This window comes from Cloeon dipterum, chromosome 4, assembly GCF_949628265.1.
Source record: "Cloeon dipterum chromosome 4, ieCloDipt1.1, whole genome shotgun sequence".
NCBI lineage: Eukaryota > Metazoa > Arthropoda > Insecta > Ephemeroptera > Baetidae > Cloeon > Cloeon dipterum.
The window spans coordinates 11091734-11114607 of NC_088789.1; the positions used below are offsets into that span (position 1 = coordinate 11091734).

Genomic DNA, 22874 nt, shown 5'->3' on the forward strand with positions numbered 1-22874 from the left:
GCGGTTGAGCAGCACGCTATTCAATTATAGCAGAGTGCATATAATGTTGATTAAAAAGCAGGTTTTCTTCTGCCTGTGCTCTTGACGCGGTTGAGAGTACATTTGAATCGTCTTTTTCCTCGCATTCTGCATTCACCACTACACCAGCAACTCCATTTGTTTGTTGGGAAGAAGAAAAAACTGAGATTTTCTCGTCTGAGCTCTTTGTGTTGTTTACCCTCAAGAATGAATCTCAGCGGATGCACGCGCACAAAAATGCATGCTGGGGAAATTTATGGGCTTCATTAAGAATAGTTGGAGCGTTACAACGAGCATTCCTCTCTAGGAAGCAGGAACGAAAGCCTGTTCTTGCGAACTCTTTTAATCGATTATTTAGAAATCTTCAAGTGGTGACCTCATTATAGCTGACTGGGTACAATTAAGGTGATGCTCTTGCAAAAGTAATGATGTAATGCAAGCGCTAAATCTGATAGACACACCATCAAGATGAAATGCAACGTGTTGATAACTACGCAAAGTAGTGTGTAGGAGCACAATCCTATGTCAATAGCTGACATATCGGACAACGTATAAAATTAAGCATTAGTAATTATTCTATTCATCATATAAAAAGAAGATTTTTTCAGTACATTAGCAATATGCATGTCCCCTTGTTAAGTTCGCCTTGCAGGAAAACTATTACGTCAAAATTGCAGTTATTCTACAATCCAACATGATAATTAAATTTATTTATTGGAATTGGGAATCACTTTTTTCATCAAATAACTGGCTTATCTTTTAGCTGCTGAAACCAATGGAACTGCTTTAAACTGAATATACATGACCTGTTTTTTCTTCACTAAGCTATGGAAAGAAAAATGAAATATAGCCGAGTGTGAATCTTTCCAGTTAGATTATCTGATTTAAATGCGTTTCTTTTCATTTTCATAATGCATAACTTTGTGGCTATAAACAGATGTTATATTACACGCAAAGTATGGACAATGTTTTGCTACGATAATTCTATGCTAAAAATTAACTTCTTGGATTTTCCAGCGTTTGTATTAAATCAGGAAAACTTAAATTGAGCCATTGTGTTTTACGTGTACTATATGATGGACTAGATCGAGTCTCACAGTCAGAGAGCCAAAGAAGAGAAATCTCTGCATGATTCAGCAACAAAGGCAGAATTTTCACCTATTAAAGCACAAAATTACTTTTTCCGCCGTTGCTGCGCGCTAATTCGAGTGCAAAGCTCTCGCGGGTGCGCGGGTGGCAGTCGAAAATTTGAAGCCAGCGTCGCTGGGGAGGCGGCTTTTATGATGAAAATAGACGATACAGATTAAAGATTCGGAGCTGTGGGAGCAGTAAATATTAATACAAAGTTGTGCCGGCGTATTTCAGGCTGGTCTACTTCATTAGTTGGGCCCTTGGGAGCGAAAGGCGCGCCTCGTCGTTTGCCTGCTTAACTCGCACGCTTCACTGCTCTGGTCACTCTGTCGCAGGCCAGGGGACAAAAAATACACCACGCGGGACAGCGTGCATGCAAAGAGGATGAGCTGCTGGTCTGGGAAATTAAAAAAACGCATGCCTGCTGTGCGTAATCTTATTAGGCAGCGGAATTCGGCAACAATTGCGTGGACACAATAAGGCTTTCCTTCCTGAAAATTAAAACTAATGAGGCGCGTGTGTGTTTTTGGGCGCATTTTGTCAGGAACGGGAACTAAGAGAGGAATTTATCAATTTTTCAGTAAATTTAACCTGACTCGCGTTAGCAACAATTTTAGTTTCAAAACTGTTACCGCTAACTATTTTTTTTCTCTGGATGCATGAATAGCAATTTAATAACGTTTTAAATGTTGCAATGAAGTTTGTAGGGGATATTTCAGTAACTCAACAGCAATGACGATATAGTACGGGTTAAAACAATGCCTTCGTTTTAAGACGTTTCAATTACATTGCGTCTAGAATCAAAAGTCGACCCTCTGCTTCTATTTCCTTAAGTGCATCTGTTGCGTTCCCAGCGGCAGCAAAAATTTCTCCGCACTCTGGGCTTTATTTGAACAGCAGTCGTGCGCCTGCCTCTGTGAGCTGGAGCCGCTCGCCGAGAAGCGATAGCAAATCTTAATTAATTTGGACCCGACACTTGGCGATGAGTTTGAGAGAGGAAAAGACCTTTCCCTCCCTCACTCGGAATCGAGGCGGTAATTGTGAAGAAAGAACCCTTTCTGCGTGCACCGGCGTGTGTCCTTGTTGTCGTCTTTGGACAATAAAATAGCGCGAGAGTAATAATTGCAACTCATTTTTCTCGGGGGATAGCTTTTGTTGTTACCGGCAAGAAAAATTCGCTTCTCTCTCTTCTCTGACTATTTATTATTTATAATTAATCTTGCTCATATTCCTGTGAGAGGAAGGGAAAGAGGCTCGTATACATTTATTAAAAATAAAGTCGCTTTCTCAGAAGGAGCAGAGAAGCCCGGGAGGTGCATTAGAGGTCGGTCCGCCCGCCGAGTAATTTGTTTTTAAGTCTTGATAATGCTGCTCTCTTTCTCCTCACGCCTCTCTTCTCCCTAAAGATTTATTTCACTTTATTTAATAAAAGAAGTTTCAACTGAAAATTAATTATACAAGCAAGCTGGCTCGACTACATTTTTTTCTTTTTGTTCAACGAAATTTTGATGGATTGCTCAACGTCGCACGCCCGCTCAAAAGCAAACAAGAAGTGTGTACAAAGTGTGTGTATATAGATTTAAGCGGTACAAACAAAAGTTCTGGCACGAGCCAGCAGTGTTACTGATTAATTCTGTTTAAAGTATTGGTTTATTCCCAGAATATTTGCAAAAAAAAATTTAAAATTGTGGCTATGGAGCATAGACTGATATGTACACGCACACTGTGCAGCAGTCAGATTATAATTTGAAATTCATTTTTACCATCATTTCCTTCTTTAAGTAAGCAAGAGCTCAATGATCACCAGCCGTAAACTCTCCAGTGTTGGCTGGAACTGTTAGGTTTCGAGTAAATCGAATGCTGTCGTAAAAAAATGGGACAAAAAGGCATTGAAATAAAAATTTCTTGCTTTGTTTTATAAAGTTAAAGCTGTATACGCATATCGCTTAATATTCTAATCTTCACCACAGACTGGAGTAACGACAATGCAGTCACTTTGTTCATCAGTTGTTCGCTCAAGTGGTAGCAAATTCTATAATTTCCAGATATATTCGTTTTATCTTAAATAAAAAAATAGAATAAAATGCTTTGCTATGATGCAGCTAACTGACAAGGGGAATTTAGAATAAAGTAGGTGGGATATGAATATAATGCTGTCCATTAACTACAAGCGGCTTTCGGTATTTTTCCTATTTTTACTGAGTTATTTTATTCAAAATTTTAACCTGATGATTTTGGGAGTGAATTAATTATGTCTAGTTAAATGGCAGATTTGCTTACGCCCCCTTATCATTGAGAAGAATAGATTCCGAACCACTCTCTATTTTAGATAAGCTTAATTTGTTTCAAGCCAGGTTTCAACATCGCTGGTAAGCACTCAAGGCACAGCCAAGAGTTCAGCTCACATGCCAAACATAGTCTCTCAGAAAGTTTCAATTGCAAACAGCCTGTTACATTGCGACGAAACTTAACCATCGCTCTGTCTCTACGCCGGGCTGCTCTTTTCCTTTGTCCCTAAGTTGTTTTGGTGAAGGAGCACGAAAGCAGACGCGCCTAGCACTACCGCCACCGCCACCGCCAGAGGAATATGCACAGGGCTATATGTACGTACAAACAAACACATACTAGAAGTGTAAAGTGATAAGCGAGCAGCCAGCTAGCTATTTTATCGCCGGCGAGCGCTATATCAAATTCCGCAAGTCCTTTTCAAAGACAATACATCTGGCTGCTTTCAATATTATATCCCTTGTGTGCCAGGAGAAAAAGAGCAAAATATTCAATACGGCCTGAGCACAAAGAAAGAAAGAAAGGAAAGACGGGTTCTGTGTGCAAGAGCGAAATATGTCACAGCTATTGAACATTCAAAGCGGCCGAGAGAGTGAGTGTGTGTGTATGTGTGTGTGTGTGTGAGAGAGAGAGAGAGAGAGAGAGAGAGAGAGAGAGAGAGAGAGAGAGAGAGAGAGAGAGAGAGAGAGAGAGCAGCTGGCCCTGGGGCCAAAGGACGAATGAGGATGTTCTGGAATTACGTTTTGCCAGCAGAAAACAGAGGCAAAGCAGAGCACAATGCCACCGCCTTGTTTTTAATTATCAAAATGCGGTAAGAAGCAAAAGTGCAAAAACATCTCAGAGATTTTAGAGCATGCAAAAGCGGAGATGCTGAGAGCACGGAGGGAAAGAGAGAGAGAGAGAGAGAGAGAGAGAGAGAGAGAGAGACATTATGACGCAGAGAGAGCAACATTGTTTTTGCTCGACAAAGAATAAAAAGTGCCGAGCGAGTGGGCTATTATACTGGAAAAATAATGTTGTGGAAACCAAATATAGCGAGAATTCGGCGCGGAAACCTGTGCTCCGCCCGCTCTCTACCGCTGCTGTTATTTTTCCATTAGGGAAATAAATAAAGAGAGCAAAAAATATAAACTCTCTTCGGCGAGATGACATTTTCACTGTTGCGAACGCAGGAGAGTTCTGATGAAGCACCGCAGTTGTTGCGCCCCTGAAAAGTGTCAGAAAATTGTTCATTTTTTTAATCTGAACCACTCAAAATGCTGTGAATTTATTTTCTGTTAACAAAAAATACGCTTGCAACTTCATAATTTTCGTTGTCGGTTAAACTTGCAAGCAAAACACAACTACGTTAAAACACTAGTTAAATCAATTATCAATTTTAATTTGTAATGAGATGTTAACCAGTCAGTTGATATAATCAGTATTTTTTTACCATTCCTTTGCTCCGATGTCTGATTTTCCAAGCACTGACCACGTGATGTGTAAAAAAATATCCCTGCTGTGCCCTGACCAAACAGTTTAAATAATTTTGCTCACGCGCAGGCCCACGAGAAACTCGCAATTTTCTTGAAAATTAGCCGCTCTTGTTAGGAGAGAGCGAGGGAATTATTTTGTGTTACAATAATTTGAATAATTTTGAATTTAACAAACACCGAATTTTAACAACGGAGGGAAGGCTTCAGACGAGTTGAAAAGCCCTCGAAATGCGCGGTGGCGTATTCCCATGTTGATAAGCCGTGTGTATGTGTGTGCGATGGCTAAAGAAGGCTTTACCAACTTGCTGATGCCGCAATACGTGTATACTGTACATAATGTTGGCTGAACTCGACTTTTCGTTCTTGCAGCACGCGTGAAATGTGTGCCGAAAGTCTATTCCGCAATAAAACCCACCGGCACATGCTGAAAAACTGGCAAAACTTGTGCTGAAAAACAAAATTCATAAATTTTCAACTTTTTTGTGGAATAACTAACTCTAAACTGTTTTTATTTCTGAGGGTTTTATCGCATTCTTTTTTTGATGTACATCTCCGAGGAAATATACACATCTGCGCAATTGCTAAAGTTTTTAAACTCATGTTGAAACAAGTACCTTGTTTATTAATATATACCACATAAAAAACGACCGTGCCAAAAAGTTAAATAGCAATGAAACAAATACTGTAGGTTTCACTTCCCTAAATGTCAATGATATTACTCGGATTCTTGTTTAAAACACACATACTGTAATTCATATTATGAGACATCTGTTTATATAGGTTGTACTGAGGCTATAGGTGTAAAATCCGCAAAAGATTGTACTTGTAGAACGAAGAGATATAATTTGGGAAAGCGACGACACTTGCTTCGTGGTGTTTCTGCTCAAAGCAGTACCATATTCTCGAGATTGCATTATTTCATCATCAGAGCGCGCGCGCGGCTTTAATTTAGTGGCGTGTCGCGCGTATTTTTGTGCCCGCTTGTGATTCACACCCCGTTTTTACCGACCCTCTCACAAGTACCAAGCCATAGCACACACAGAGAGCACAACATTTAATGAAATGTTCACCACGGGGTGTCTTAATATTGTGTTGCTTGCTTGTCGGCAGGGTTGCGAGCGCCAACTGCAAAGTGTAATAATGCCGCCTCTCGCGCGCACGCCAAACAAACACATATTGCCAGGAATAATGCCGTGCGCGCTGCTGGATAAACGGATGACAGTCACAAAGTTGTTGTTCATCCCCTGTCTCTCTGCCAGCAGCTAAAATTAATTAAGGAAAAATAGCTAAGGATAAAAAATAATGATCATTCCAGAACAGCCACCTCAGAGTTATGGTTTTTACTGTTTATTTGAAGTAGTGACAAGATGACGTCCCTATTTTTGTGCGGAGATTCCAACAGTTTCCGACGTTGAGTAAGGCGAATGCGATTAGAAGTTTGTAATTTTAATGTGATTTTGTATTAGATTGAGCCCATTTCAGCTTTGCTCTCCTGAGTACAGTTTTAACGAGACGTTTGCCATAACTGGTTCTCTTTCTCACTTTTTCCACCGACAAAGTCATTTTATGCAACTTGTATTTTACCAAGTGGGAATAAACAGGCATTCATATTCTGTAAAACTTAAGTTCATTCCAAGCAATTTTATAAGAACAAGTTTTCAAGAGTTATTAAACCAATTTCTCACCACCCTCTTTTCAATATTCATGTTGATAAATGTATACTATATTTTTCTGGATATGGCAATGTATAGGGTAAAAAATCCCTGCTGAACCATAATAAAGATAAATTTTAAACTAAAAGTTTCATATGATGTCATATATCCAATTCTGGATTAATCAGCCAAGAATGCAAAATAATTATAACTGTTAAATATAGAGGTTTCTCTTCTCGAACACTTTTTGCCATTCGATAGGATATTTTATTTTATCAACTGGCATATAATTGACATCAGAAATTCACTTTCTTCTCTTATATCTAAAAAATACTGAGTGATTTAATGTCCGTGACAGCGAGACAACATTTTGATGCTGGAAGCGTAATTGCCTTTTGTGATTAACTGCTTACCCTTTGTTTTCCAGAGGCTCATAATGGAGCTGGCCTAGCGTTCTAGCATTTTGTGATGAGAAAGGCCATCTCCGCTCTCCCTCTTTAGCCGCAATCCCTCGAGGAAAACCGGCTTAAGCATCTCGTTGCATTTACATAATAAGAATATTGACCAGGCACTTGTAATTCTCAATCCTCTTGCCATGCTAAGCCCTTTTGTCCACTATCGCTGGCAGCATTCAAAGGTATATAATATGACTGGTATGAGATATGGTTATGCAAATAAGCAATCGAGAACACTGAAACAGACAAAAAAGGTGTGACAGGTGTTCCCTAAAATATTGATCAAACACGTATGTGCATGTTTATTTGAATTAATAATCACAAACAATAAACGAAAACGAAAAGAAAATGTATCAGCAGTATAAGAAAGTTGCTTAAAAAGATGCTCTCCGAAGATTAATAACATAAAAGGTATAAAATGCTGGACCAATTATCGAAATTTCATATAGGGGCTTAAAAAATTAATATCTCTAAAAAAACTAAATTTATCATCTGTTACAAGAGATACTTCTGCAGAATAACAGTTTTTAGGCAATTCCTTAATATGCATCTTCATAAGTTCGTTCCATTTCACAGAAATACTGTTGGATTATATTGATACATAAAATAGAAATATTGATTAATCATTTTCCTTTATTGTTTATTTTGTTAAGATTATTAATCACAAAATGGATAGCTCAAGCAAATCTTGAATTCCCCGTGGAGAGGTGGAAAGTCTTCAACAGGAAGGAAGTGCCTTAGCTGCGGTACATAAGCGATATGAAAGTGCCGGCGGCTGCATCCAAAGACACAAGGGATGAAAGGCAAGAAGGCAAAGCTTGCTCACAACGTGCCTCAATTAAATTGCTCCGCTCCCAAATGAGACCATTTTCCTCGCCGGTTGGCCGGCTCGGTGCAGTACAGAAAAAGAAGGGAAAAGCTCAAAGGCGGCCGCTCTTTTTGCAGTTGTTGATCAACCGAGGTCGGGCAAAAAATTCGGTCTGTGTAGTGTCACCCGCAATCATAACGGCAAAAAACAGCGTATCAATTTTCCGCCTCGTGTTGCAACAGATAACTCGATTTTCTCGCATATCCGGCCTCGCGTTGCTCCGTTTCATCGGCTCTGATTATCTTTGAAGCCGCGCGAGGATCAGAGTCGTGCTATTAATGTATATGTGGCTGCACACAATCGAATCACTGAACTTTTGATGACATAAATTGCAGGTATATGTGGTTCGAAGAATGCCCGCCCGCTTGAATGCATATATGGTATGACCGATGAATGAACAGTCTGAAAGAGAAGATAATGAGGCAATTCCTCGGTTTTTCTTAGTGCTAGGGCAGTGACAGACTGATTCATATTTTTCATATATTATTTTTATTTTTTTTCAAACGAAAAAACTGATTTTTCGGTACGAACCTTTTATCAACTGAGAGGCATGGGGAAAGGCGTTTGTTTAGTCCGAAATTCAGATGATTGCACTCCTTACAGTTTTGACTATTGTAAACATCTTTTAACACACAAATAATTCCTCATCAAATTTAAAGCACTATAATTCTCTGCAGCTAATACTGTGGTTATGAATTCTGTTTTGGAGGTTAAGTACTGCTGATGATGCTTGTGGGGCCGAAAACAGCCACTATACGTCTCAATATTTCACAATTAGCTGACCATCTTGAATTAATTTCCGCAAAGAGTAAAGTGGTATTCGTTCAAATTACATTATATTTTAAAGAAATTAAAAAAAATATCATCTTGACATTCATTTGATGTTCAATTTAGTATGAATTAAAAAATCGAATTAGTTTAAGGTTTTACGCTGTTGAATCTATATTTAGATCCAGAAAAAATACTTGCAATTAATTTCAATGCTCAAATCAAGAAAAGCAGAGAGTTCTAAATTTTACTCCACGAGTGTATCAGCATAAAGGAGGCATTCTAAGTGAAGCAGGCATCGTTTTTCACTTCCACCCGTGCAACTTGCAAAGCAGGCAGACCCATTTCGAGCTGCAGCTCGACGGCGCGCAGAGCAAACAGCAAGCGCCATTCAGGCGTGGTGTATCATTAAAGCCGCTCCAATTATTTACAATACGTCGGCGGCGGGCACGACAGCACAGAGTGTGCCAGCCAGCTAACGCTGTGAAATGGAATTAAACACACGCAGAGTGAGCGGCAATCTAGTGTTTGATTTAGCTGCACACTCGGCAAAGCGCGGGCTGCAATTACGCCGCGACACCTGCACCATTCAAGCAGCTTTGTCCGCTGCCAAACGAAGCCAACCTGCAACGCGAAACACGGCCCGACAAAATTGAGCATTCAATTAGAGCATTACGTGATTACTGCAGCAGGGACGAGTGAATTACCAGATTTCACTCAGAGGATTAGCGAGGGGTGACGCTCATTGAGTTTATAGTCACTCACAACGCACACGAGTTTTGAAGGAATTTGTTAGGATTTTTAGATTGGTTGATGGTAGCGAATGACAAAATGAATGAGCAAATGATATTATCATAAAAGAAATTATATTTTCAGTTCAAAAATAACTAGGTATTGATTATGGCAAGGGTATAAACCGATGAGCTAAAATTATAGAAATCAACTTATTTTTTTTTTAAAAAGAAATATATTTATTTTGAAAGCTACAGAAGTCCAGCCAATTCCGGAGAATTAACGGCTGGTGCTTATTCTGCTACACAAGGCAGCATAATTTTAGTACATTAGTGTGCAAATTACATCAATAAATTATTTTTTAATGCAGTGTCGTCATTGAGAGTCCATTCTATTTAAGGCTTACAATCTCAAGCTTGTAACTTTGATTGAAGATTTGCCAACGTGATATATACTTAACGCAAGTGTAATTCTGCGGGCGATTTGTGCTCAACTTCGTTGGGAGAAAGAGCATCTTAAAGCATTTCATAATTTATGAAGACCCATTGGAGGGGGAAGTTGGAGAGCGGGTTTTTGTGTCGCTAAACTTTAGTCTGCTTGACTGTCGGCGTGGGTGCGGTCCTAGCTTCTAATTAAGCATTAAAAAGGTGAACGAGCTTCCAATTTTCTCATAATAAATTATACAAATAAATTCAAGTGAGAAGAAGTTAGAGTAGAGAGAGTTGAGCATCAGGGTCGAGAGCCGGTATAAATCTTCTTACGTACAACGTCATTGAAGAGGAAAGATTTCAAATTTAATTGCTCGCTATAAAATAGCACTTATTATGGGATCTTCATAATTTTGTTCATAACAAAGTCTATAAGTGTGATACCTGAAGATGGATTTTCTAAAATATACGTTGAGCACGTTGAGGAAAATTTGTTGATAAAGAAATTCTGCCAACAACTGTTCAAAATTTTGTGATAATTTATTTACAAATCCATTACAAAATTTGTTTCACATAAATTACAACTTTTAAAGAAAAGAAAATAAGGAAGCTTCAATTTATATTAAGAAACTGTATATTTTCATTTAGTATTCACAAAATACGGGTTTATTGTATGGATACAATTTGAAAAATCTTTATACTTTGCTGTCAGTAATCAATATAATTGAAATAAACCTGAAGTGAAAAATCCATTTTGAAATACGCATGCTCCAAATTTCAATAGTTTGTGAATAAAGCATGAATTCCTTGAATGAAACACACAATCCTTAATAATAGTATAGCCTTAAATCAGATCTACAATAGAAAAAGTTATGGTACTGGCTGGCTGTGCATTCGTCGTTGTTATTTTTCAGTATCACTGCACTGAAGCTATTGTTATTATTTTGCAGACGAATGCATGCAAGTAGAGCTCGGCGGCGGGCGAGATTATAAAACAACGAGTTGTGTGCTCAGCTCAGTGGAAAAGCGCAGACAACAAACACATCACGTGTGTTTCCAATGAGAACGCAAGGATTGCATTTTTCATACAGAATAACAGAATAAAAAAACAAGATCTCGCTCTCGCTGCTATTGTTTTAAATCTAGAACACAGCAGCACCACTTAAAACAAGTGAATTAATTCAAAAGTAGAGATATTAGAAATAAATTCAGATTTTTATTTCCTACTATAAGATTTATTTATTATGTACTCGAATAAAAGTACTGGAGGGAGCAATAAACTGTTGATTCTGAACATTGCATTAAGGTTTCAGACGTTTAATCAATATAAAGCCTTCTGTGAACCAAAACAAATTTTCTATTTAAAAAGAAAAAAAACTGAAAGTAAAATTTTATTTAAAGGCGAGGATATATCGAGGGAAGTGGTTTACTTGAAAAAATACTTTACTTGTCAGCTTTTATAACTATTAAAAGTTTGAGGTGGTTTTAATATTTTTAGCTTCCTATTTACAAGGTGCAAATAATGAGACCTGGGAATGATGAGATGTTACAAATCGCGAGCACACTACCCGCGCGCGGGCCAAGATTATCCTGTTGTTGCTCAGCTCGATCAATACCAAATAGTGCTGGGTAAGCGGGAGAGTGCACAAGTGTGTTGTGCTCCTGCTGAGATGCATATGCACATTAATTATCTGTTGAGCATGCACTTCGCTTTTTTTCTTTGACTAATCCCTTGCACAAACACAGGAAGCAGTTTCACCGCCTCTGGTGGCTAATCCGCCTCGTAAAAAAGAAGCCCTAGATATAATTTTTGCCTTGAAAAGCACGCCAAACAAATTATGATAATTCGGAAAGGCTGATGTTTTCGCTGGCTGCGTCCGCTACCACAATAAATGCAAATTTATGCAAGTGGTAAATTTGAATTATTGTGCAGAGACCAGTGCAATTAATAAATTCTGCCTGCTGGTGCTAAATTGCGTGTTGAATAATTAAAAATTCGCCCCAAAGCCAAACTTCATGCTGCAGCAAAATTTTGCACTCGCTCATGTGTCAAGTGTGTATTAATGCGCCGTGCCGGCTAATGGCGCCATTAATTGCGAAATTCACTCTGCTCGCCGACCGGCACTCATTGTTCCACCCCCCTGGCCACCTCCAGCCAACAAGCACGCTTTTCGTTACACTCAAAACCCAACGTTAGTTGCTGGTCGGATTTATAGCATCACTGCTCTGTACGCGGAACCGCCTAAACCCGCGGCTTAATGCAATATACCAAGAAGGGAAATCTGGCAAATGTGGCATTCAATCTCGTTGACTGCTAGCCCAAAATGGATTAATTTTTTCCTCTCAGGATTGAATTTTAAAAATAATTATTTTTTAACTTACATTTACTGTCGAGGTTGGAGTTTGACACATTATTATATCTTATTTTTTCTTGCTTTTCAAAGATGTTATTGCAATACAGTTTTCGCACTAAGAGCAAGGGTCTGAGGGGATCATAGTTGTATCTCTCCACTGCATTTATTTCCAAAAAAGATGGTTGTGCTTTATAATTTATTTTCCATCATGCGGGTGGGAACCAAATGTCCATTTTGAAATTAATCTGATATTCTATTTCAAAAGTTGTTTTTTGTAAAGCTCTAATGTTTTATTTTTATGTCCTACTTTAAAGCTTTAACACCACCACATTTGTGCGTAGAAGGGATATAAAAAGTTTTATTAATTTCATAGAATTTCAATTGCGTATAATGGATATTTTTGCAATTTTTTAGCATTCAATATTGGTGTTAAAACTGGCAAATGGCTTTTTAAGTTAGTATCTTGTATACTCACAATTCCTCCAAGAATGGCATTGTGTTTCTTAATTAATATAAATTGCATTCCTGAGAATGTCACAAATCCTGCAAAGCAGCTTGTGTACTCAAAAGACACTCCTCCCACTTGCACGCAGCAGCTTCTAAATGTATGCGAATGAAACAGAGAGCACGCATGTGTGTGTCAGTGATTAACCAGGGAAGATGCTCAATGACAAGGCTTTTAATCAAGTTGTCTTCTAATTAAACTGCACACAACACAGACGCCGCAGCGAGGCAACAGCCGCAATAATAATAATGACAACACCGCTCGCGGAGGCGTCTAAACTGCGTGACACGCAAAAGGGTTGCCACCCTCTTGTCCTCGCCAGGCTGTGCTCTCCTGCCCTTTAAGTTTTAATTCTTCGAACTCTTCCTCCTCTCCCTATTTGATTTACCTATCATTTATTCCCAAACGAAATTCCATTGATTTTTATTTTATGTATTTATCTTAAGAGCTTGCCCTCGTGGTAGTTTAAGAAGTGAGAGTGCGGCAACCACACAAGTCAGCCTAATACACATGGGCAGACATGCAGGCACAAATTTTGATTCGAGTGCTGCAGATTCCACGTCTCGTTCATCATGGTGGTGAACTTTGCATATTATGAATTATTAACTTCTTCATTTGGTTGTTTAATCTTCTGGCGTCGGCGCGGGCGCGCCCCATTTCACTTGCAAATGATAACGGCATTAATGGAATTCAAAGTTTGACTAAGGCGCTGAAATTTGAGCAAACAAGCGACCCTTTCGCCGCGGCTGCCTGATGAGCGGGAGAGACGAACTGGAAAAATTGAATGCCTCGACTGCACAACACCCGCCCATTCGAGATGTTTAATTCATACGTGTGCGCGCGCCTACCACCCCATCCTCTGATATGTTTGCTGAACAAACGCGCGCGCGTCGGCAAGCCAGAGATTTGCATCGCACACCCTAGCACCGCGCTATTATTGTTTCCGCTAATCCTCTTGAATTTAACAACAGCAATCATATTCATAGCTCATTTATGACCAATGCAAATTCCCCCACGTTGATTAAAATAAAACCTGGCGAAAATATACAGGGCCTGTTGTGCAAAGCATGAGAAAAATTTGTTTCATGTATTTAAATTACAAAATAATGTGTTCACTAAACCTTTTAATCTATAGAGAGACTTGTTCATACGAAAAATAACTTCTATATGAGTAGCGGTAACGTAGTTTTGTTTAATATATATTTTGAATGTGTACAAATACATGAATGGCTGATATTGAAAATCATATCGCACGTTCTCGTAACGGGGCAGCTTCTTTTTCGTCATTTCACAATTAGAAGCCGTGCCAGCAAATTCAAAATTGCGCCCCGTAATGGTTGCACGCGAGACGCGAACCGTGTCATTGAAGAGTGTTCCCACAGGAAATTTTTAATCACATGTCTTTGAAAACGGTCAGCTGAGCATGATCAAAAATAGCTTCACCTAGCAGTCAATCGAGCTGATTGTTTGAAACTTAATAATATTTCAACTTTACAAAGTGAAACAGTCTGACCATGCCACAGAATAATTCTAATTTTGCTGACTTTCTCCAAAAATTCCTACTGCAGACCATAATTTCCTGGCTGATTTCAATTTTTCTCAACAAAATGTATCGATTTAGTGGTGTAAAACTTAATTGTGTGAAATTCTTTATATTATCAAAGAAATAAGATTTTCAATAACAGATAGAGCTCACTATTTTAACATCACATAGTACGTAATATACTATGCAGACACTTTACCTGGTTAAATTTTGGCACAAGTCCAATCTTGAAATCCAACCCTTGATGAATGGTTTATGCATCGGTGACTCACAGATTTTTAGTACAATTCCTCTTTCATACAAAAATAGAGCTCTACGGCTGAATCTGATTATTTGATTATCTAAACGAAAATTTTCAAATTAAAATTTGGCTTTTGAAGGGCTATTCAGGAAATTAAATTTAAAAATAAATCATAATTCTCTCCGTGTAATTCGTGTTTTTTCTCGTGGCTGATGGCAGGCGAACAATGTCATTAAAGAGAGTGTTTTCTAAATTAGGGCGGTGCACTAAAGACATTTGGCTAATTTAAGAGCAGAGGTGGAACGACGTGTTGTAGTTGCTTGTTGTGCAGCAAAACATATACAACAGTTCACTCAGCTGCACACGTGTACACTAACTCTGCGCACGAAACAGACGTCCGATCGTAATTCCTCGGCTCTGAAACTGAACAGAGACACTATAATGCACCGAGTTATGAGGTAATTACCATTTGAATTAAGCGCGTTACACTCGGCATTAGCTGTGCTCGTTTAATGCTCCACGGGAGACGCGCACACGCACATCAAGCAAGCCGGGAAATTGATTCACTGTTTTTGATGTGAAGGAAAGAGTAGAATTTTATTATTCTTTTATTGGGAGAGATAAAATGAGCAGGAAAGAATTTAAATAACTGCCAACCATTCACTTGGTTTCAGTTTCCTCTCAATTTTCTCCATTAATTCGTCTGGAACATGCAAAAATCCATAAGCATAATAATAATGAAAAATATTTCTCTCCCTCTCCAGCATATGCAAAGTATATAGGCAAGTTAAAAGTTTATAATTCTTTACCTCACAAAAGATAAATCATATTTAATTCAAGAAAACTCAGAAAGTTAAATTCAGTTCGAAATTTCTAGGATAACCTTAATATAATAATTCAAATAATTACTTATGTTTCAGGCACAATCGGCAATGCATTGAATAACACTAACTTTTAACACACAACTTTAAACTTTCTTAACATATAAAACTTCACTTGTCTGATTTTGGCAGTTCTGAAACTTCAGTGCTGAATGGTCAGTTGACATTTTCCCAATCCGGTGTAACTCGTTTGGAATCAATTAAATACTTTCTAACACGATTGGAGTGTTAGAAAATTGTATTCCATTTGTACAGAAAACTATAAGCAAGAACCCCACGAGAAATCAATAGTACTGACTTAAGTATTTGTGTAAACCCGTGTATTCATCGTTTTTCCAAGTATTATCTATCACATATGGGTAAATTAAAAAAATACTTTTAATATATTTTCCCCTATCAATAAAAAATTAAGAAATGAGAAAATATATATCCCATTATTATCTGTGACTCATAAATAAACTTTCGTTACATTACGTCTAATTACAACTGGATTTCTTAATTCTGAAATTAAAAGTGGAACATTCACTTGGGCTCTGACCGTTTCCTTGATTTCCATCTGTGCTCCGTAAACGTGCGTGAAATTTCCAACTGCTTGCTCTCTTCTACGACTTAAAGTGATTATACCATAGCGGCAAACTACATTACAACATTAAACCCATCTCGTGCGCTGCGAATAATTTCATAAAACTGCGGCGCACAGTGTATATAAGAGATTCCTTTCCACCCGCAAGCAGAGCGAGAGAAAGAGCGATGCAATTACAATTGGCAAACATGCAGATTGCGATGAGACGTCTCAATCTGCTCGCGCACGGTCATTATTCTGCGTGCTTGCGTTTTGTCTTTTCTGTCTCTGCGCCGCTAGACAAACATTTGGATTAAACGACGAGTGCTAGCCCTTCATTTCACCGCGCAGCAGAAATTCCCTGCTCATTACAATGCAGCACGCACCGAATTCAAGGGGGAAAAGACAAGAGTCGCCGAGAGATAGCATTAAATTTAGCGCGCGGCTGATACCAATCTTCTTTTACTGGATGCCTGAAATTAGTTTTCTGTCATTATTATATTTCGTAGGCAGTGGCAAGATGCGAAAATGTCAAGCAGCCACGATTTCAAATTAAGAAAAATTCATTTTTAGAAGCAACAGTAGTAGGCTTTATTATTTTTCATTTCGGAAATAATTTTGCTTTCCAACAAGCATGACTCAAGGATGACTTTAAAATAACAATACAACGCCTCGCTATACTTTTCATTAAAACGGCATTGCTCATTAAACCTGAGCTATTTTCTGAGAACAGCATCTTGAAATCTAAGATGAAAAAATAATCAAGACGTCCTACTAATAGTAACTAACTTATTGAACATGTGCGTACATGTATTTTACCATACACTTGATATTCAGATTCAGTAATTTAGTTTAAGCGTCGCAATCCTTTGTAGGCTCCTTAATTTGTGATGTGACTCATTATATTGCATTCTTTTTTAGATGGAGAGGAATAGCATTTCCATTAAGCCCTATTAAGTTTCTATTCGAAAGTAAAATTCCAAGAAATTTCAGTACTTGCTCTCTGCCGGCATTCTCTCTCGTGATTAAAAACAAACTTAGGAGGAATTTCGGCATTCCGTCAGCTAAGAGGTCGCGGTTTTCAAACCTAATTTGCCGCGCATAATTAAGTGAGTTTGAGATTGCGGAAGGAGAGGCGGGGTTCAGCTATTTAATATAAAAGCTTTTAATGTTAATTTTTGATCATAAGTAAATGCTTGGTTATATACGCGGAAGCTGCCATTAAGCGACTTTTCCTCCCACTCTCTTCTGTAAATTTTATACATTGTATGCGATATATCAGCTAATGAAGACACGCTGGTTGCCTACGCGTCTTAAAAGGCTCGCATTTTGTCATTTTGCTACAGCTAAACGGCCCTTGACGCCTCTCTCTCTCTCTCTCTCTCTCTCTCTCTCTCTCTCTCTCTCTCTCGTGCTCCCTCGCCGCCTACATACTGCATAACCTGCACAGAGCATAAAAGCAGATTTCCAGGCGACGCAAACACTCATGTACTTGCCGATCTGCGCTTCACTCTTCTTAAATTGAAATATGAGCAGAGCGCATCATTCACTCACTCCCTCTGCGAGCTTTTTTACCCTCGGCACACCGCGCAGTTTTTCGCCGCCTTTTCTTTATTTTTCTCTAAAACAAAGAAAAACTCGCGGAGATATGGTTGAGGCAGCAGCATCAGCATCAAGGAGGGAGGAACGGTGCGGCGGCCATAAATCTATTTAAAATTGAAAGCACACAGCCGTTTATTTTCATTTCGGTGCTCCGACTTTTTCACTTTGCGGAAAGGATTTGAATGTAGCCTTGGGGCGCTGCTAACGTAATTATTCGCGATTCAGCAGGGAAAGGTAAAATATTGCCATGGTTTTTATTTCGGAGAGGAAATTTTCAACTAATTAATCTCACATGTTTCAAAACTCTTGAGATGAACCGTCAGTTTATTTCAATCTAATGCCGTTTTTACCATACTATATTAATCATCAAGATAAGATTATTGAATTTGTTTAAATGCCCAGAATCATTTTGGGATGATATTAAACAGATCTACATTCATTGCATGTACGTTATTGTAAAATATTTTTGTGAGCAATAATGAAGATCAGGTGTTAGTTAACATGTCCTTTCAAAACGCCAAAAAGTTCTTATTTTTAGTTTTTTAGGGAGTCACTTGGGGGCTCAGTGTGAAAAAATGCCCTTTGAATGACTGGACGAGAGTATCGTTGCTTATTCGATCACCAGGGCAACGGGATTATGCGCGGCATTTGATGTAGGGCGTGTGTTTAATCCAAGCGCAGACACGACTCCTCTTTTAGGCAAATTAAACGGGAGAACGGGTGCCGCGGAGAGGCCGCATAAATAAGCGTGTGTGTGTGTGTGTGTGTGTGTGTGTTCGTGTATAGTGTGCAGCAACCGCAACCAGACGAATCCGCGGCCGCCGGCCGACATCCATGCGAATCCTCCTCGCTTGTTTATGTTTTCGTAATCCAATACATATTCAGTTGGTGGGTGGCGGGCGGCTTTAGCAAGCTGACCGACCGCACACGAGCGACCAGCCCTGTCCCCGGCCCACTCTGATATTTATGTGTGTCGTTCGGCATCAACAGTTGAAGAAAAGAGAGCAGTCGACTGCCAGCTGCGCTGTTTGGACGCGTGCCTCGTCGCAATGAATTATTTATCAAGAGGTGCGGTAACTCCAGTCCTGAACGGTCGCGTATCAAAACACAATCATCGGCACGGCCAAATAATGGCCAGGCTTGTTGTCGAGTGGCTGATTTTTGGCCCCTTTCGAAACTTGCTGCTTTACAATCAATTTGCTCGCCAGCCACCATGACACTGCAGAAAAGGAGGAAGGAAGCAATTTTCTTCCCACGCCGGCGCAGCCAAGTTGCGCTGGCAATGATTCAAACTGATTTTTAACTCTGAGAACTCTCACGAAAGTCTTCACTAATAAGCACGAACTGAATATTTTGCGTCTCAAGTTAGGTCAACGAAAATAAAATTTTCCATATCATATTCCAGTATACAGATTCTTAAATCTCTTATCCATTGGGAAGCTCCACTTTTTTAAAAAAAATTGAATGTCCTTGCTACAGCAATTGTTTTTATTCCCGCTTTAATTTTTCTGCTTATAAGATCAACCAATAAGGATTCAATTTCATAAAATTTGATTTACAAGAATTATTTCAAAATTTGAATAAATACCACTTTTAAACTATTTGGGTGAGTGTTTGGAATTCTAGAATCTCTTTTAAAGCTGTTATTGCCCAAATAATAATTTAGAATAGAATATTTATTCAACGCCAACGGCGTACAACTATTTCCAGCATTTATATGAGGCAACTTTGGTTAAAGTCAAAGGTTTCAGAGGACAGTCAAGAATATGGTACATACTATACAGATCAGCATTGCAATAACTACATTTACATTTATCGGTAACATCCAGGTGAAAACAAGAATTTGCGCAAATAAGAAAATGATATCCATGAAAAGAATATCTGGTTAGCATGGAACGATCCTTACAATTCGTTTTCTTCCAATCAGTATTTAACATTGCAGGAGTATAATAGAATTTTGGATCAATATTTTGCTTTTTGATATTCATATTACTTACAAACTTGACAAAAGCTTCAGAACAAGTGAGAGAGAATTTTGATTTTAGCTCATTCACAAATAGGTCGGTCTGTACAAGTTCATAAACCAATCTAGAACGCATTCGTTATCAACTCCTAGCGCCTTTTTAAAAAATCTAGATTTAGCACTTTCTAATTTGTGGAAATCATTTAAAGTTAAATGTGACCAAATAGCTTCAATACCGTAGGAAGCAACAGGCGAGATTGCTAAATTAAATAACTTTGTAGCCGTATCAATAGAGGACTTACACAGATTTTTTATTTTTAATGTTGCGAAAATAGAGGCCTTAACCCTTCGATCAATATGTTGACTGAAACAAGTGCCATAATAATTTATGTTCTATAAATTTCGTTAGCTAATGTAATATTCTCTGCGCTTATGCAAGTTTAGACCATGAATTTGACTCTTGCAACACAAAGAGGAACTTGATATTTATGGCCGCATCCCCGGAGAGGAAGCGAAACAATGGCTTGCATCTGTCCCTTGCTGAGGGGATAAAAGTGCAGCAGCCATCAGCCAGGGTGAATAATTAAGAGCAATTAGTACAGATGGGCGTCGCTACCAGTGGGAGTAGGAACGCACACTTTGCGGCACGTTCTTCGCACCCTGGCGTTCCCAGGGGACGATACCCTCAGATGCAGCGCGTGAGTAAATCCGCGTCGTAATAATGCACTCCCTCCTTGCGGACACACACTCACCGCCCGGTTGCATGACCGAATATGGTGCGCCAATTGATGGGCCTCGACGGTTTCGCCGTTGCCTCCCGACTGGCGACGGTCGTGCGACTAAAAGGGTGATTAATAATGCGCGCTACACTATGTCACTTAAGAGACTGAGTGAATGACCGCTTTGAGGTCAGCAGCATTTTTACAGCTTGGAATAGCCCTCCAGCAAAGTTTCAATAGCCACCGAATTTCTACTTTATAACAGATCGGTGAAAATTCGATTTTTCATTAGTGATTCCAGTTTTTTTCGTTTTGAACTGATAATTTTGACCGAAGCATTCTGAGGAAGATACGTTTTAATAAAAGTGTTGATGACTTCACTGAATAGGTACACTTTTAAACGATGTAAAATGAGATCACTATATGGGCTTAAAACTATGCAAGAAAACAGAGAGCAAAATTTCTTCAGTCTCTGAAAAATATGCAGTTTCAGCTCTACAATCATGTGTTAAAATTTTGCAGAGCCAAGATCAAACCCCTTTTTATTCTTGTTCTAATCAAATACAATAAAATATTTAATAAATAGATTTCAAAGCAGGAAAGGGCAAACAGTAAAAGCGAAAAATGCTAAAACGATCCATTAAAAAGTAATATCACGCACTGAGCCAGCCCATTATAGCAAAATATTAATATGTCAATATTGATTGACCTCTCAATCGTTTCAAACATATATAACTAACACTTTAATGTTAAACAAATACAGTAATACCTAAAGTATTTTACAAAATGTGTAGATCGTAGATACTCACAAAACGTACATTTCATCTCGCAGTAGGCTACACAAATTCAACACGATCGACTTTACTTAACGTTGAATTCTTAGAGTTTCCTTGTTAGACAATGGCTTCATCGTTTCAAAACACTTCACGCAGGGGTCAGAAGCGCCTCTATTGCAACAGATAAAATGTTGTTTACAGAAATGGTCAATTGCGCCGTGATTATTATTTGAGATGACGGCTTCTTCAGTCTCTACTGATTTCCCTGGCGGCGGAAGAAGTCATGTGCGCTCTAAGAGTATAAGGAACAACCTTCCCGACTGCAGCAGACCCTTTCTCCAAAGCAGCAAAATATTATCCTTGTGCGTGGCAACAGCTGCAATGAATCATTCTCCTCTGTTTTGTAGCACGGCCAGCGGGATTTGCGATTAGATTTATTTCCACCTCCAAAATCCAATATGTGCTGTGTGTGTGTTTACTACAGACATCGCAAATTTTATAAATCTCCCGCTCTCGCAAATGAATTTACCAAAAATGATAAATTAGAGTTCCAAACGAAACTTGGCGTTATTTAAGATTATTGTAATATTTTCTTCTTTCTGTTTCAGTTGAAAAAGCTCCAGATGGCTTTCCTAGGATTGTCCAGGCACCTACAACAAAGGTGGTCGAGGTGGGTCACACGGCTGTGCTGCAGTGTGAGGTCGGAGGAGACCCAGAGCCCAGGGTATATTGGATCAAAGACTTCGTCCCCATAGACATGGCTGACCAGAGGTTCACCATTTTGCCGCAAGGTAATTTTCATATTAACAGGGTCTATTATTTTTTTAAACTCGGCTCTCTGTGTGGCTATGTTATTGTCCAATGCGTATTTCCCCATTAAAGAATCTCTCTCTCTCTCTCTCTCTCTCTCTCTCTCTCTCTGAGCCTAATTAAGACACTTCGCATCTCCCACGAAAGCGGTCGTCAAAGAGGCAATTTTATTTATTCTCTGCGTCGAGACTGTTGGCGTCATTTGCCGAGAGACGATGAAAAGTAAATTTGCAAATCTGCACGGCGAAGCGGTATAGAAGTTTTACCGCATTTCTCGGCTAGGTGCATAAATACTCGGTTTTATGTGCCTGGCACACCTTTGTGTGTGTTATGCATGCGCATATTAAAAGGAATAAAAACGAGAAAGACGTAAAAATAGCGCACCGCCAGCAGCAGCTCTGCTGCTTTGCACTTTATGAATATATTTATTACACAGCACGACCTATGAATTGTGAGCTTCTTTCTGCATGTGCGTCTATCATCGATTCATATACAGAGAGAAGAATTTACCGAACTTTTTCTTGATTTGACCCCTCTCCCCTTTCCAAACGTGAATAAAATAATTTGATAAATTATTTTTGAAATTCTAAGTTCAAGGCACCATCATTTCAAATTTCCATATTGATTAATTGTAAATTTTCAAAGACAGTCGTAGCGTTTTACTTTCGAGGATATTTGCATAAAATGATGACTTTTGAGTGCGCGTTTCGTCACAGCTTCATGACGCCTCAACGATGGAGTAAAACTTTTCTCAACTCATTTTTCATAACGAAATGAATGTTCCTGATTTCACTCTGCTACTCCTGGAATGCATTTTGCTTGTCTTAAAATAGTGCTTCCATTGAAATATTTAGAATATAATACGCTAATTAGACACCAACAGTGTACAAACAACATGGAATTTACCATATTGAAATATTTACATCTGCCTTGATTCCTTATTATATCGATTGGTGTGGTTAAGGGTTATATTATTATCTATAAAGTGCTTACTATTTTATAGCTCAAATGCAAAGGATTATATTACAATTCCTGTTTACTTTTATTTTATGCGGTAACAACTAAGGAAATAGAAATCCGCAGAGTTGTTTAGCTTTGAAATCGG

General features: G+C 38.7%; 1 protein-coding gene across 6 annotated transcripts in view; it reads left to right on the top strand.

The window, feature by feature from the left end:
- Positions 1-22874, top strand: part of LOC135944818 (tyrosine-protein phosphatase Lar-like) — a 139748-nt gene that overhangs the window by 93514 nt on the left and 23360 nt on the right. For all 6 annotated transcript variants that reach the window (XM_065492053.1, XM_065492054.1, XM_065492056.1 and 3 more), the window contains exon 4: positions 21568-21750. In XM_065492053.1, the coding sequence (XP_065348125.1) occupies positions 21568-21750 (183 nt within the window). The remainder of the gene's footprint in view (positions 1-21567; positions 21751-22874) is intronic.